Source organism: Pavona decussata, unplaced genomic scaffold, assembly GCF_977016875.1.
Source record: "Pavona decussata unplaced genomic scaffold, jaPavDecu1.1 SCAFFOLD_72, whole genome shotgun sequence".
Classification (NCBI taxonomy): domain Eukaryota; kingdom Metazoa; phylum Cnidaria; class Anthozoa; order Scleractinia; family Agariciidae; genus Pavona; species Pavona decussata.
In genome coordinates, this window is record NW_028145491.1 from 2,367,775 (window position 1) to 2,384,079 (window position 16,305).

General features: G+C 37.0%; 1 protein-coding gene across 2 annotated transcripts in view; it reads right to left on the minus strand.

The window, feature by feature from the left end:
- Positions 1-16,305, minus strand: part of LOC146476939 (ras-specific guanine nucleotide-releasing factor 1-like) — a 44,223-nt gene that overhangs the window by 20,524 nt on the left and 7,394 nt on the right. Inside the window, exons 5-9 of one of the 2 annotated variants that reach the window (XM_085114041.1) lie at positions 14,503-14,756; positions 13,141-13,220; positions 12,302-12,378; positions 9,893-10,009; positions 1,178-1,288 (exon numbers count right to left, since the gene is read on the minus strand). In XM_085114041.1, the coding sequence (XP_084970167.1) occupies positions 1,178-1,288; positions 9,893-10,009; positions 12,302-12,378; positions 13,141-13,220; positions 14,503-14,756 (639 nt within the window). The remainder of the gene's footprint in view (positions 1-1,177; positions 1,289-9,892; positions 10,010-12,301; positions 12,379-13,140; positions 13,221-14,502; positions 14,757-16,305) is intronic. The other variant, XM_085114042.1, reaches the window with a different exon arrangement.

Consider the following 16,305-nt stretch of genomic DNA (forward strand, 5'->3'; position numbering starts at 1 on the left):
GAGTGCTGACGTTTCGAACGTTAGCGCATTTTTTCAGGTTTTCTTTTCTCAATTGCTTTAATTAAGAGTCCACTTATCTATCTTTTGCTGCCGTTTCTTGGGAAAAATCCTTTTCCTGTAACTCGGCACATGTCTGCTAAATTTGCCAGATTTGGTCGATACTTTTTAGTGAAAATAAAATAGGAATTGTACCTATCGGGTCAGTTTCTGCTGCTGTTTTTGAAAGAGTTGTCGGGTATTTGCAAGGGAGAATACCTTTCCGGAAACCTTTCCAATCTGAAATTCACCTTCTTTGCTGTTAAATGATCACTATTCAAGCCTGAAGTGTTGTTTTCAGGTTTTCTTTTCGCAACTGCTCAAGTTACGTACAGAACTGCGATTGTCTAACTCTTCTATGTATTTAAATTTCTAATCCCGGCGCAGTTCAAAAATGTCAAAGATTGTCGTAAGGTTTCAAGACATGGTTCAAAATCCTACCACGACTTTCGAAAACAAATCTAATTTTGTGCGGAATAAACGATATCAAAACAATGTATAAAACAAAAAGATTCCATCTGGCGGTGCGTGAGTTGCCTGATAACTCAAATATGACGTCAAACCGTGGTAAGAACATCAGCTACGCTACTCCCCGGAGGCTCGTAACTTACTTCTTTGTTTGTTCCACGTACACACACAGCCAAATGGAATCTATTTGTTAAATATAACTTCTCAATAGAAGTAATATTACAACAAACTCGTGCTTGTTAATAACTCAGAGGTTTCAGAAACCACGAAACAACCAAAGCACGAGGTCCAGTCAGTTTCTCGGTGTTTGAACCTTCTGATGAACTCGTTGTTGATTATGATACATGTAAAGATAGTTGATTTGCCTTCTTTTGTGTATGGATCTTCACGACCAAAAGAGAATGCAGATGAAAACCATCATGTTCAGGATATGGGATTCAAAACACCACGTGGTTTTCACTTGGGTTTTTATTGGGGACCAAAACAAACGCACACGACGATTCACTGGCTTTTGCAGTCGTAAATAATTAATGAATTTCACAAATTATTATACTGTACGGTGCCCGAAGTCTCTTGGAGGTACTAATGTAGACAGTTGAACACTTTCCGTCTTAGCAGCTACATTTTGCACAGAAAATCAGACAAAAGAAAAGGTTTATGGTCCCCGGCCTACCGTGGAGAGTTCCTCCAGAACACTCTGCGCATATTCCAACGTGTTTCTTTCCACGTGATCATGAGGAGTGAGGGCCAAAAGATCATGCAAAGTGATGATGTATGCAGGCACCTGGAAACAAATATAAAAACAAATTTATATTCGTCCTAGTGATAACTAACGACACAAGCGACGTCCCTCAAGGCCTTCATGTAAGAAACCACAAAACACCACATTACAGAGATAAGACACAATGTACGGCATACAGTAGGTTGAAAGGTGTGAGAGCATGATCAATTCACTAACTGTGATAGTTTCCATCAGATAATAATTTGGCTTTATCAATCTGGAAAGACTGGATATGACACGCGGAAACGTTGGCGTAATTCATGCACTTCAGTCATCTTTTCGTTTTGATAACATAAACATCACAGGAGAACTAACACAACAGTTTACTCATAATGAGCTTTTTCTAAAAAAGTATGCATTTTGTTGCTAACACTTCAAGCCAAGTTACCCTTTCAGATCATACGCTTTAATTGCCAATTAAGCCACACAGAAACTATACGTCGGGAACGAAGAGCCGCTGAGACGAAGAGAAGAGGCCCAGGGGAGGAGAGGGTGGTTTGTTATCGGCTCGGGTGAGAAGAGGGTGAGTATACCGTGATACGCCCGAAGAAAATAGCTGTTATTACAGTTGAGCCTGCCGTTGTCTTGCTTGTACATCAAACGGCAGATAACCGTAGTAACAGCTACTATTGCTATGGAAGCGTCAACGGGCATGTACGGACTATCGTCTTGTGGTGTTGATTCACGATGGTGAACATCGTATAAAATCATTTGGCTAAAGAGCAGTTTTCAATTGTGTCAAAATTTCGCGTTTCCTTTGGTGTTACTTTCTTGCGTTCTGTGATTGGTTAGCAAAATTGACGCAAAACCAAAAGCAATCGCGTCTTGCTCGCACGCTTTTCACGTGCTTGACGCCAGTTACATGTCTTTACTTCGAGATCTGATTGGTTTATTGCGTTGTGGGTGTCTGTTGTGATTGGCAAGAGTGATTGCGTTAGTTTGGTTTTACCGGCAGTTTTACGACACTCAATTGAAAAACGCTCTATTATAGTCTATCTATTCAAAACACTGTCAAATTATCAAGGCCTTCCAACTGATCAGACACGCGATCAGAGTTTTATCACAGACTACATAACACGGCCAGCAGTGATAAACGAAAGAAACATTTTGGTGAAAATGACTAGAACATAAGCCGCAAGGCATAAAGACGAAAACGTAACTGATACAAATTGAGAAGTCATGGCCCACACGAAGCTACCAATGGAGGAACAGCCAAACCGCAGTGTGAAATCCAAATCATTTCTCTGCAATTTAACTTTCATTTACTCATTATGCAACCTCATTGTCTGAGGCACTATAATTCAAAAACAGTTCTAGCCTGTGTACAGCCGCCCCCTCCACTCAGGAAAAATCGAGTGCAACAAAGGAAATATGAGACGTCTGCACGCAGGCTAAAACAGTTACTGAGGACATGGAAAAATCACTGTGACGAACTCTGACGCATTTCTTAAATAAGGAGCAAATGAACAATTGGAATTGAAGGAAGTTTATGGAAGTTTTTCACAAAACGAAGTCCAAGATCAAAGCATGCCGGAAAAAAAAAAGTAAAATAGAAGTTTAGGAAATTTAAAAGGTGATTTATCAGAATATCAAATCAGTATTCAATAAAAAACAAAATTCTACAACGCAAATGTCAACGCCGCCAGACCGAAAAAAAGGCCGCGCCAGCGATATGCTTATTAGAAGTAGCAACATAAACATTGGCCTATGGTACATTTTGGACGTGTACTTACACAAAAGGCCGACCTGATGCTGTGCAGCAATATCACTGCAGAGAAGCCAAGATTTCTCAACAAATGAAATGACCTCTGGATTATGGTGTGAAGATAGGACTTCACGTCAACAATATAAGTAGCCACTGAGACCAGTCAACCTTCAAATTATCGCAATTCCACACTTCCCCAATGATAGCGCCTTGAATTTAATACCAAGTTGAGATGAATTACTATCAAAAAAGTATCGCTCGATTAAAATCGATTAACGAAATAACGAAAAGGGCATAAACGAAAGAAAACTCGACGTCTTCAAGAGAACAACGAAAATCTGCCTGAAGAGAACGTAGATATTAAGGTGCGATAACAAACGCGTTATTAAAGTGTCAAAGACAAGAATTCAATTTCCGTGCCAGTTTACGCCTAAGTTGCTCCCTATGAATAAATTTAGACACAAAGCGTCGTTAAAACAATGAACAAATGCAAAATGTGAAAGGCTTAAGAGCTTCAATATCGCATCTCAATCTACGAGTTAGGCAGTTACTGCAGGCCGTCCATTAACCGCGCGAGAATCATAATAGAATATATCCCTTTAAAGACAAGCTTCTAAATCTGCGAGAGGAATGAAAAGCTTAACGCGTGAATACTAATAGCCGTGCGAAAATGGAATGAGAAAGAAAGTGTACTTTTGTTTCGATGCTGATTAAGAGGACGAAGAAGACTGCTTACTGCACGAAAATTACTGACGCGTAAAAACAACCAACCACGCCGTGAAAACTGTATAAACTTCTTAGTTTGCAACTTCCTGCAAAGTGGCATTTCAAAATCTGTGCGTTCTATTCCCACAAGTTTAAAAAAATCCCCCGTCTTCAACTGTCACAGCTAGGAAATAAAATATTAATGAGATTGCCGTAAGAAAGAAAGGCATTTGTTGTTACTAGGGTAACGACCGATAAAGAGAAAGCTACAATAGTTATAAGAACCTTTGAAAGCAACTGGTGTCTGACAAGGGACAGGACATCACATCCGCACCTTGAACGGCATCAGCGACCGATACTGAGCTTCAGCAGCTCAAAACAACAATATTATTCATAAAGCATGGGCCTTAACAAGTTTTGATTAATAACTGCGCTCCCAGCGGAGTTGAGCCAGACATCCTCAAACACAGCAAGAATGAACATTAAACCAAACAAAAGCCCAGCAATGGCGGAAAATATGCTTCCATATAAATGTTGGAGCTTTTGTATCGCTGAAAGCTGGCCGGCGTTACCCCTTCACGCAGAAGGCCTCGGGAACAACCTCTAATGTAAAATACATTATTGTTAGAAACAAAAATATATACGTAATTACTGTGCATAAAATAATCTGGCCTTTTTGCTTTAAATAACGAGGTCAGACAGTGAGATGAAACTAACACAATTTCACTCCGCCAAAATTATGCTGCATGGAAATCCACACGTAGCAAATTTGTTCCTTCTCCTGCTTCAATGACCATAAATAGACTGTCAGAATTACTTAACGGATATTAAAGAAACCACCGACTTCGGCAACTGTTCTTACGAGATTTAGCGCAAAAAATAAGGAAGGAATACAAGTTGTTATAATATAACAAAGGCAGTTGTCAGTTTTGTTCAGTGTAGAATGCAACATTCAGTAATCACAGTTTGTTTTTAACGCGAAGCCTTATGTACTTACAGAAAGACAAATGAAACAACCCAAAAACTCTTCTAGCTAGTGCTATTCATGCAGAATATAACCATAGCCACACTTGCGTCTAAAAACTGAATTTATTTTCAAAACAGTGGAGGATGGTGTGATGCGTCACTTCACATTTATGACCACTATTAATCCAACCCCCTAAGTCATAAACGATCCGCTGATTTCATCTGAATTAAACTTACAGTAATATATCACCTTCTCGAAAATTAACGACATTAATTCAGTGACGTTACCATCTTTGGGAATCAAGCGACCCGGCGGAATAACTATTAACTCTTCTTATTTGATCAACATCGGCTATATCAAAGGTCCATTTATTCCCTGCTACTGCTGCGAATCATAAAACTATCAACTCCGCCAAAGCTACAGCCGGACAATGAAATTACGATGTAAATCAGCATATTTCATGACATGTTATGAAATCTAGCGGTCCTGTTTTGATCATGCTCGTCTGGTCAACCTCCTCATCAGTCTCTCATGATCATGGAAAGATTGACGCACGGCAGCAGTCACACTTACTTTTTTCTCACTCGCTCCAGCACTTTTATGTATGTATTTATTTATTTATTTATTTATTTATTTATTATTATTATTTTTATTTATACCAAAACTTTAATTTAAAACATTTGCAGAAAAAAAAAAACAACGCAAATAATATTTTACATCGATTAGACTAAGTTTACACGAAACTTCATCACATTGTGTCTAGCTTATAACCTATCTATCTATATAAAGCCTATCACCTGCTTCATAGTCGATGCATATTCATATATATGATTTGCCACAGTTTTCAATGTGGTACTGTTCAAATAGCTTGGATACGAAATCATCTAAAGTTTGTTTCTTTAGCGAGTTTTTACAACTGAATAAGTATTTCTTTTGCAATATAATCAATAGACGTAGCCTGCAATTAAGATGATTTGACCATTCCGATGAAGAGGAGTATTCAAGCGTGTTGAATACAATTTGACTGTTCTGATCTTTGTCTTATGATAATTATCAAACCACCTCAAAGTTTTCGAAAAGGAATTAGTCGATTCTTGCCAATAGGACACTCGCTTGAACTCAGCAGAGAGGCGCCAGGAATCTTTGTAGCTCTTCTTTATTCTTTAAGGACTGGTTCTTCGCTACATCAACTCTACAACAAATCTGCTCAATTCTACATCTACTCTACATCTTTTCTACGAGTATCACTCAAATCACGCCTTACTTTATAGTGTTCTGTAAACATGTTTACGACTGTAATTCAAGAGGGTCCCAACTGTTCTAAGAAAATAGATAAAAAGGAAAACCAATCAGCCTAATAAAATCCTTAAGTGTTTTTCCTAGATTCCAACCTTGGAGTAGGCCCAAGCCAAGGTTAAAGGAAGTAGGCAAACCTGTCCACAGCACAATTGTTAACTCTTATCTTTGAACAACAGGAAAATGTCAAATAATCTGGAAAATATCCATCAAAACTACCGAAAGGAAATAACAACTGTCGAAAACACACCCTTACATTAGCTTCACAACATGCCCCCCTTGTTAATTTGAGCACCGTCCCTGATGCATCAAGCTAGTACGACAGACAAAAACAGCAAAGGTACGCAGCAATGTAGTAGTGAAAATCACGAAAGGTTATCAAAATTACCAAAATTCAAGAACTTTTACCAAAAAATACTAATCCTATTATGAAGTTTACGTACACATTTTACCAAACTTTTCGTGAAACTACTAACGGAAGGCTAACTTAATAGCTACAACTTCATCAAGCTGCCTACAAAAAACGACTTGGTGTTAAATTAATAACGTAAAACATTCCGGCTTTACAAGAATAAACAAAGTTCAGCAAAGTTCAATCAAAGGTCACTGCCTTGTAATCAGCAAATCTTAAACTTTGACAGACTGGAACTTGTCGTTGGTCCTTTGACTGATGTCTCTTGATCGGAATTATTCTGTGTATTAATATCACTTATATAACTAAAAAACAGTTGCTCCAATCCGAAAGTTCTGGAAAATATTTCTTCCAAGCCGCGGACGATTCCGTAGCAAGCTTTTCGATAAACAGTTTACAATAATTTTTGCAGGGAAATTAAGTTAACACTAGTGTTTTATCTTCCAACTGATAGTATTTTGACGGTGCACTGAGCAGATCAGGGGCAGGAGAGTCAAATGCCTTTCTCTTCAAATCTGGAGGAATGCCGGGCAGCCATTAATTGAAAATAATGTAAGAAGTTGACATTGAATACGAATTTAATTTGAAATTCGTCGAACATCAGAAATTTTCCATCAAGAGTTAGTAAGTCGCCGCAATCAAACCATTGTTTCCAAAATACACTGTTTTATTTCTACAGTAATTATTGTTGTCTTCGCGATAAAAAAGTACGATTTTTTCCAGGTTTGCAGTGTTATAATTACAATATTAAGAAGGAAGGGTAAACTCCATATTTGTCAAAAAAAAAAAAAATCGCAAAATTTTTAAAAATTTTTAAAAGGGGTAATCCAGTGAGCAGCACTTCTGCGAACTACTTGTGTAGTAAAACTTTTTTATTTTCTCCTACGCGTTTCGTGTGACTAGCGCACACTTCATCAGGGAGTTTTACAAAACTAACAAGTATGCCTATATTTATACCTAGCACAAATAAAGGAATTTTACAAATGATAAAAACACACCTACGGATATGCGTGGCAAAGCTACGCTTGTATTTGCGTCCAGGAAATAGGCGGCAAGAATTTTAAATGCGTGACATATTTTGGGCGTTACATAACTGGTTGGGGTCCAGAGTTTTAGTTAAAACGCATATCCGTAGGTGTGTTTTTATCATTTGTAAAATTCCTTTATTTGTGCTAGGTATAAATATAGGCATACTTGTTAGTTTTGTAAAACTCCCTGATGAAGTGTGCGCTAGTCACACGAAACGCGTAGGAGAAAATAAAAAAGTTTTACTACACAAGTAGTTCGCAGAAGTGCTGCTCACTGGATAACCCTTTTAAAAATTTTTAAAAATTCTCTTCAAAATACACTGTTTTATTTCTATAGTAATTATTGTTGTCTTCGCGATAAAAAAAGTACGGTTTTTTCCAGGTTTGCAGAGTTATAATTACAATATTAAGAAGGAAGGGTAAACCCCATATTTGTCAAAAAAAAAAAAATTCGCAGTGGCCTCCCAGTTGTCGTTAGAATTGCTTGGCAGTCTACTCGCGCTTTTTACTACAGTTAATTGCCTAAGTCACACTACGCAATTTTTCAAGCAACTTGCCTAAGTTGCGCGAAAAATCGTGTACTGAGAATTCCCTGAAATGGTAATCTCTCGCATTTTTTTTTTTTTTTTTTGTTACTGTGAATCGTTACAGGAAGTAGAAGTCGATTCTACTTTGCGCAATGTTTCGAACAACTAGTGACGCCACAATATTGCGAGACAAATTGTAAGAAAAATTACCTAGTGTATCAATATCACGTCAGACCTAACCGCTGCAGCGGTGATCCGTAGAACATGGCGGATAAGGGGCAAACGATGTTTAATTAAATAGTGGACCTTTAGTTGAGAGTGCAACAAACTTGAGCAGAGAAAAATTGACTTCATCAATTATGCAAAGTATGAAGCAACTAGTATTGCTACTCCCTCACGGATGGGATGCTAGTCCATTGCAGGGTTACTCCAGCAGTATGTCGCCGGTACCCATTTATACACCTAGGCGAAGAGACACAATGTGGAGCAAAGTTTCTTGTCAAAGGAAACAATACAATAGTGCAGAGACCAACCTACCCTGCAGTGAAAACAAGGTATAAGGCGCATGCGTTAAATTACCATTGTTTGGATTTGGACATGACTGGACAAGAAAACTGAAACAATGTCACCAAATCAAAAAATCACTCGACACGCAGGCATGAAAATATGAAAAAAAAAATGTAAACCATACCATAGAAAAAGGCATGAACATTTCGCTTGGTAATTTTGCAGGTTCAACGAACTCAACGGACGAGCTTAATCACTCTCTTACTCATCCTCTTGATCAGATGTCTGAATATATAAACTTTGGTGTATGATTTAAACCAAGGCAAAAGTTTAAATAATTCGACTGTAAGTTTTCAGGTAACATGAATTAAAAGTAATCCATGCATACATACACATACATATCCTTTATTTAAACATGATGGGGTTTAAAGCTCAGAGCTTGTGGGGTCGTGTGAAAATAACTGATTACAGTATAAAACTATATTAAAATGGTGATAACATTACATACAGAACACAAAACAATTGACTACAGCAATTAAGACATAAAATGTAAAATATTCAGTAGCATTTGAAATCTTGGTAGTGCCTCGGCAGCGACTGGGCCGACTGTGCGCTAAAATCAAGTTCCTTTAATACGCAATTGCATTTACGAAGAAACCAACAGGACGTGAAACAATCATATTTTAGGAAGACCTACGATACCCTCCCATGTTTAGGATAAGACGCATTCGCATAGAAAATACTCCAGTAAGGATGTATGAACGAAAGAAACAAAATTCAAGGATATTTGCATGTTTTTCTAGTGCTAAAAGGGACGATGATCGGACGATAATGAACAGTTGGCTTCACCGAGAGTAACCAAGATCAATAAAGAGAAAAATAAAATACAAGAAACGACGGATAAAGGCAACAAAGAGCAAAAGTTTTAGGTACAAGGGGCCTCTAAAAACGAATGCTGAAATTTCGCCTGGACGCTTAAAAGTTTGAAGTAAAAGGTCCTGAGTTATAAATCCCCAAGTAATACTACTGACCAATCACAACAGGCGGGAAAAGCCACGTGACCTAAAACATTGCTGCTTGGATTTACACGTAACTGGTTACAGCATGCCACAAATTTTTTTAAATTGAACAAACTACACAACACAACAAACGACAAACCTGCGAATTTACATAATATAACGTTTACACTTGCAGTTCACAACAGGTGCCAACACCGCCAAAAACTTAAATATGTGTGGCACCGGCGTCAACTTAGGCTCGATTACCAACTGCTGTTCGAGAAATGAGCCCGAGCCGAGAGAGCGACGGAAATTGAGACTAGTGGAAACGCGTGTATGCACGACTGAACAAATCAAGACTGGTTTTAGTAATTACCGGCATAAGACCGGCGCCTAACAAGTTCACACAACTGAAAAACAGTTCTAACACAATGATGTAGCCATGCAGTGAACTTAACTGACCCTGTGCATTGGAGCTGTCAAATAATATTCCAGAGTCCTTCCACTGCAAGCTGCTTTCTCTTCATATAACTTTAGCAGTCGGTTGAAAGCAGGCCGCTGCTTACACTCTGCTAACGTCTGTCAAATACAACAGCGTTAATTAATTATGTTAATTATTAATTATAAAAACAATAAGAAAATTAGGGCAGCCTTTGATAAGAAACTCCAAACAAAACTGAAAAACATGGAAATAATAATTAAACCAGGGTAAATAAACGTTGTGAAAATAAATTGCCGGAGAAGCAAACGTTCTCCCGTTTTGCCACGAAAAAAACTTGCTAATGGATAAAATAAAATAAAATGTCATTATTAAAAAAAGTAAAACAAAGAGTGTTGCTTCACGGACAAGAATGTTACATCTGAAACATAGATTTCCCAATTTAGCCACAATACAAGGAACAATATTTCTGTAACAAACATATTATATGAAGTGAACATTCAAAGAAAAGCAAACCATAAATAATTTTAAAGATGATACTCTTCTAAGACGCATTGGGAGTTTAATTAAAGGCTCCTGTGAGCCAACTCGTGAATGCGGAAGTGGATAGAGGCAACGCGGTACTCGTATCAGACTTTTCACTTTTTGTTGTGTTGAAGATTGAAAATAAATGTACAGGAATTAATGATCAAGAATAAATAGGTATGATTTGAAGTTTACAATGAGGTGTGAACTACATTTTTATATAAAGGGCCGTCGGCGCAGTCTCTGATGGTCCCCGCGGGAGCGATAGGAAAGCCAGGTGGTTCTCCAGGGGAGCTTGCTCCGACGTTATTGTAATTTCTAAAGCTCTTTGAAGGAATACTGTTGTTTCTTTTTGAATGAAATTTCAACGCCGTATCGTATTTAACAAGAAAGCCATGCAGGCCGCATGTATTCCAGCAATTCAGTAAATTAGCATATTGGTAATAAACAAACCATACACAACTTACGATTCAAAGAAACAGCACTCCTTAAGTCTAGCAGGAGTCTAGAATAGTTCGAATTTCTAATTGTTTACACAAGATTACGTAGTTGTTACGTTTCATCAATGAAAATAGAAAAACAGACAAAAACCTTTCCTCAATAAAAAATGTCTTCAGACGAACAAAATGAACGTAAAATTTCATGGGCGAATTCCCTAAGCTAGTTGTGAGGACCTGTGTTTGTTTACACAAGATTACGCCGAGTTGTCACGTTTTATCAATAAAAATAGAAAAACAGACGAGAAGTTTTCCTAAATAAAAATATTATTCAGATAGGTCTTTTTATAGGCCTAAGAAGCAAAACCGTGTATTTTTCACCGCGAGGCGATTTGAAGTCAATTTTGAAGCGAATTTATCAGAGCACGTTTTTCAAACATTTTGCAAGAACTGTTCGGAATACAAAAAATCGGTCTATTAGAATAGTATTTCAGTACAAATTCACAATCAAACCTGTAATTATTTGGGTGCACTCGAACATTACCAAGAAAGTCCGTCGGGATTAAACGGGTTGATAAAACAACTTATAACAGAGAGGGCAAAATTACTTAATGCTGATTAGTCAAAACAGAGTGCAATTTTTTCTTAATTTTCCTTTCACCGAGGGCAAAATTACTCACTCCTGATGGTCGAGCGGCGAAAATACTTGCTCCTGGTTGGCTGAGCACGCCATTTCTACATTTTGTTGGTTTCTTCATTTTGTGCCGCGACATCAACAACGGATTGTTTGTGCCAAAAATTCTTGGAAATCAAGTGCTACATCTACAAAGGAAATTCCTAAAGGTGAACTTCCGTTGCTTACAAGAAAAGGCAAGAGATTATTTGTGTCAAAATCTAAAAACTTGATCGGATTTGAGAATGATGCATTATTCAGTAAATGACACAGGCATACTCGGAAAAAAATCCGTGTGCTCCTATCAGGAGTCGAACCTAAGACCTTCCGATTACTAGTTCGGATGCTCTACCACTGAGCTACAGGAGACTCATGGGAGTTAAGGCCATTCAACTAGGTTCATGGGACAAACATCCTGCATACTGCTAGGATTGGAATGATGAGATTTGTTTGGTTGAAAAACTAAAAACGTTATTCATGGCCGCGACCAAGAACTTTCACCTCGCTACGGCTTCTTCCAACGAACGATAACCGAACAATAATAACAGTGCCCTTCTGATGGGAGGAAGGAGCCGGTATAATTCAGTGGAAGAAATTACTCTGCAAGTTCCTTCTTTGGACCCCGGGTTGCTATTCTTATTGATCTGTAATCGTGTAATTTTCAAGTACTAAATCTGTCCCGCTTTTTTGCTGATTGAAAACAATTTTAAAAATATTATTATTCTACGTTATCCTACATGGGTGTACGTGTTTTGTAGCAGCCAATGATTTAATAGACACTTAAAAATCACACTGACCTGCAAGGAGTAATGATGATTGCGCACATATTCCTGATAAATGCTCAACATTGGCAACAACATATCAAATAAGTCACCTGTTCAATGAAAAATAATTGTCGTATCACATATCATGTCTACTACTAGTTTTTAAATATGCTTTTGGCCTCCCAACTCCCCCCACCCAGCGTAACTGTCAAGTGTAAGCAAAATAAAAGAAGACCAAAAGGAGAGGCCGATGCAGTTTACATACAGTTTACTCGCACTGTTTTTTTTTTTATTTTGGAGATCCTCAATACTAGTATGCTTTTTTCCAGATGTTATCATGTGGATGACCTCACCTTCATCCATATATTTGCCAAAAGTGGTTGTTAGAACATCAAAACCAGTGTCCGTAAGTAAGGGTTCGATTCTCGTCTCCTTTAGCGAGATATGTCCAGAAATGCAGGCAATGACGAAAATGGCGAATTTGACGATATTTCGCCAAAGACCAAAATTCAGGCGAATGAGCTCAAGACAAGGGTACAAACAAAGTGGCAAATTCGACGAGTGAGACCGGATGCACAACTTTTATTTTAACTTTTAAAATAAAAACATAGGAAAGCTCTGCCAATGTATTATTTAAAATGATCGACCGCACGTGATTCTTTGCCTTTGATTGAACAGAAAGTTCTTTTGTTGACAAGGATCTTTGTTGACCACTTTTCAGAGGTACATATTTTCTTTAGCCTAAGCCGGAGTATTCCACACTAACAAAGCCTTTATCCAAAGCTTGCACCTAGCTTTCTTACTCCACATGAGCTCCACAAGGAGTGTACCACCAGCCAATGGAAATATCTGTATTCTAACAAACCACTCACCTAAGACCAACGTTGGCCAACTTTCCATGCGGGTGTTAAGTCCTTTAAGAAAGATTTGATGCAGAAAAAGAATTGTTTCGCTGCAATCAAAGTAAACACAACAAAGTTACCTTCACTGAAACGATACTTTCTGACAGAGGAAACTCCCTTTTAAAAGCAACGGAGGTGCTTGTCAGAAATTTAGAAAGGAATCCCTAAATGGTAGCAGAAATTTGATTTGGGTGGCGTGAGTTAAATTCATTTCCAACCGTAAGAAATAGTAATTCTTTCAGCTACAAGTTACGTTGGTTGTACTGTATAAACAATCACAACACACATTATTATAAAACTTAATAAAAATGAGTTTTAAAAGTTTTAATTTTTTCCTTTTCAAAGGAAATGAGTAATTTCAACCAATCAAAAGACGAGAGGTAACTAGTTTATTTTGTCAGTAAATAATCTACAAAATGATTCATCGCAATGGATTTATCTTGATTATTTTGTCATATGTATGTTTAAGATCGCTTCAGACTTCAACTGCCAAACAACGCAACTGTCACTTTTTCAACTTTCATTTAACAATAATTTTCAAACTCGATCTTATGTACAATCTCTTTTAGCATACGCTGCAAAGTTGTTCGTATTTTTTGTGTTGGTCTGCTGTATAAACATGCACAGTTTCAAATGAAAGTACTCTGGAGTAAGCAGGTTAGTGGGGGGCATGTGTGGCTCATGCTTGTGTGGCTCATGTATGGGCGCGAGAATCCACACTTTTTACAATTCACATTTCCGTCTGTGAATTTCAAGGGGGAAAATGACTGTTTTGCAGTCTAAATTTAGCGTTAACGTTGGAAGAATAAGACATTACCGAACATTATGTCAATAAAACAATTTTTTTTATAGCCACTGCACTGGGTTCCAAATAAACTAATAGACATATCAGGGACTCACGTCCTGTGCAATATTTGTTTTTGTTTTTCAATTTTCTGCAGCAAAGCAGTTGCCAGCTTGTCCTTAATACGTCATCCATATCTGGACAAATTTAGTGTAAATATGTCAGGCACTTAGCCAAAGGTTTAACCCAAAGTCTGCCTCTCTGACCACCAAATGTAGTGGTAAAAATGGTGGTGTTGAGTAGATCAAACCGTTTAGCCAATTAACCAAACGGGTCATTAAAAAATGTTCAGTTTGTAACATTTTTGACAAGTGTTTAACAGTGTTTTCAATAAGCAATATGATGTTAAATATTTTAGCAGACAAGATAAAATAAAGACTTCACTTAAGGTAGGTAGATACTTGACACTGCCAAATTGCTACCCGCTATTTAAGTGATTTAATACTTTTAAAATATTTATCTTACTGAATTTAGTTTTAGTACAATACCTATTAAGAAAGATACAACTGACTTCTTCATGGCTTAATGGAGGCTTTTTGGAGCTTGCAGCCATTTTAAGAGGCCTGAAGAAACACGACACAAGTGTGGAGAGGTATTGTACATATTCACTCTCAGTCTCCACCAACTGAAAACAAAGCGAGTTCCTCTGACGCATGCTCTCTGCATGAGGAGACCGAATGTAATTTTGTACTATACTGTGCCAGCGACGTCGGCAAAGCCAGCCTCGAATGAGACTTTGAACCTGTTAAGAAGTGATTTTGTTTAAGTTTATCAAGTTAGTACTTTAGTTATGTTTTAAACTGTTTACTTCTAAATTAATTATCCTTGTCATTGCCTTGTCACATTTTTATTTAATTAAAGAAGATTTCAGGTTCATTCATTTAGTTCATTTAAGTGGTTTCGTCCTCTTTGTTATCATTTGGGGCTGTTACGACTGGACTGTGCGATTGATGTAAAAATTGTGCCATCTTTACCGCTGCAAGTTGAGTTTGTTGACAAATTTACAAGCCAGTTATGGTACATGTATTTATAGATTAATAATTATTGAGCAAGTCAGTTCTCAAACCCTAGAGGACTTCCTGTTTCAGTACAAAAGTGAAAATAAAATTATTACCTTAAGCATATTAACTAAAGGTCAGGTGTATGGAAGAATTTAATGTTGTGGGATAAATATTTAGCCAGAAAGCTGATCATCTCTATTCAACACATGTACAACCTGTACAATCCATTTTTTTAAAATTAATGCTGGACATTTTGTATAATGCAGTTTCATTTTTTAGCGTCTGAAAATTCCAGAGTTTAACTAATACACAACTTGTGTGAGGATTGTTAATGAATAACTTTCAGTGCTCGACATTAGGGCATTAGTTTTCATAATGTCACAAAATTCTTGTTTAAATTCATTATCAGTTTAAAATATGTACTACAACATAAACTTAATCTGATTTTCGATGGGAAAAGAATGTATACTTTTAATACCATTTCTAAGAGCCTACAATATGTTGCTTTAGGGGAACAGGTTTTGCTTGCAAGTTAAGCTAATAAGAATTTACTAAATTCTATTTAAACACTATTTTAGTATCTTGATCACTTGAACCCTGGTAAATGGGAAACTCTCAGTAAAAAAATAAAACAAACAAAATAATATTTAAAATGTAACTCCAATGAAAGCATGTTTCCACCGATGGCTCAAGTTCAATCAAGGTTCAATGGCAAAATAGCATAATTTTTTCATGAAATATTGTTCTTTTTGAGTAAATCAACACATGTATGTATACTGAGACAATTCTACAAAAGGTGTAAGAAATTGACACAACTCTTGAACATTGGTACAGTTTAACATCACATGTACCCAGAAAATTCACTGAGCATGTTTTACCTAAAAAACACAGAGGCAAACAAATATAGTTCATCAACATGAAGACAAGCAAAGACTGGACTATGTAACCATGAGCTTAATCCACCTATCAAGACAAACCCATATAGTCTATCTTGTGCCCATCATTGTACTACAGTTGAACCTTTCATACATGTAAGAGTAACAAAGTTCTTTTCCACCTCAGAAAGAGTTTAAAAATAGCAAAAAAGTAATGCAACATTTTGATGTCATCATAGCAGTTTTCTCAATATAAAAAAAGGTCAATAAAACTACTATATAAATGGATTTGACAAGGATGCTATGATGACATTGAAACATTGCATAAATTTTTCGCTTTTTTTCATCATTAATTTTATCTCAAAATTTAATTTGACTACTAGAAATAGTTTAGCCTGAGAAATCAATATTGCAG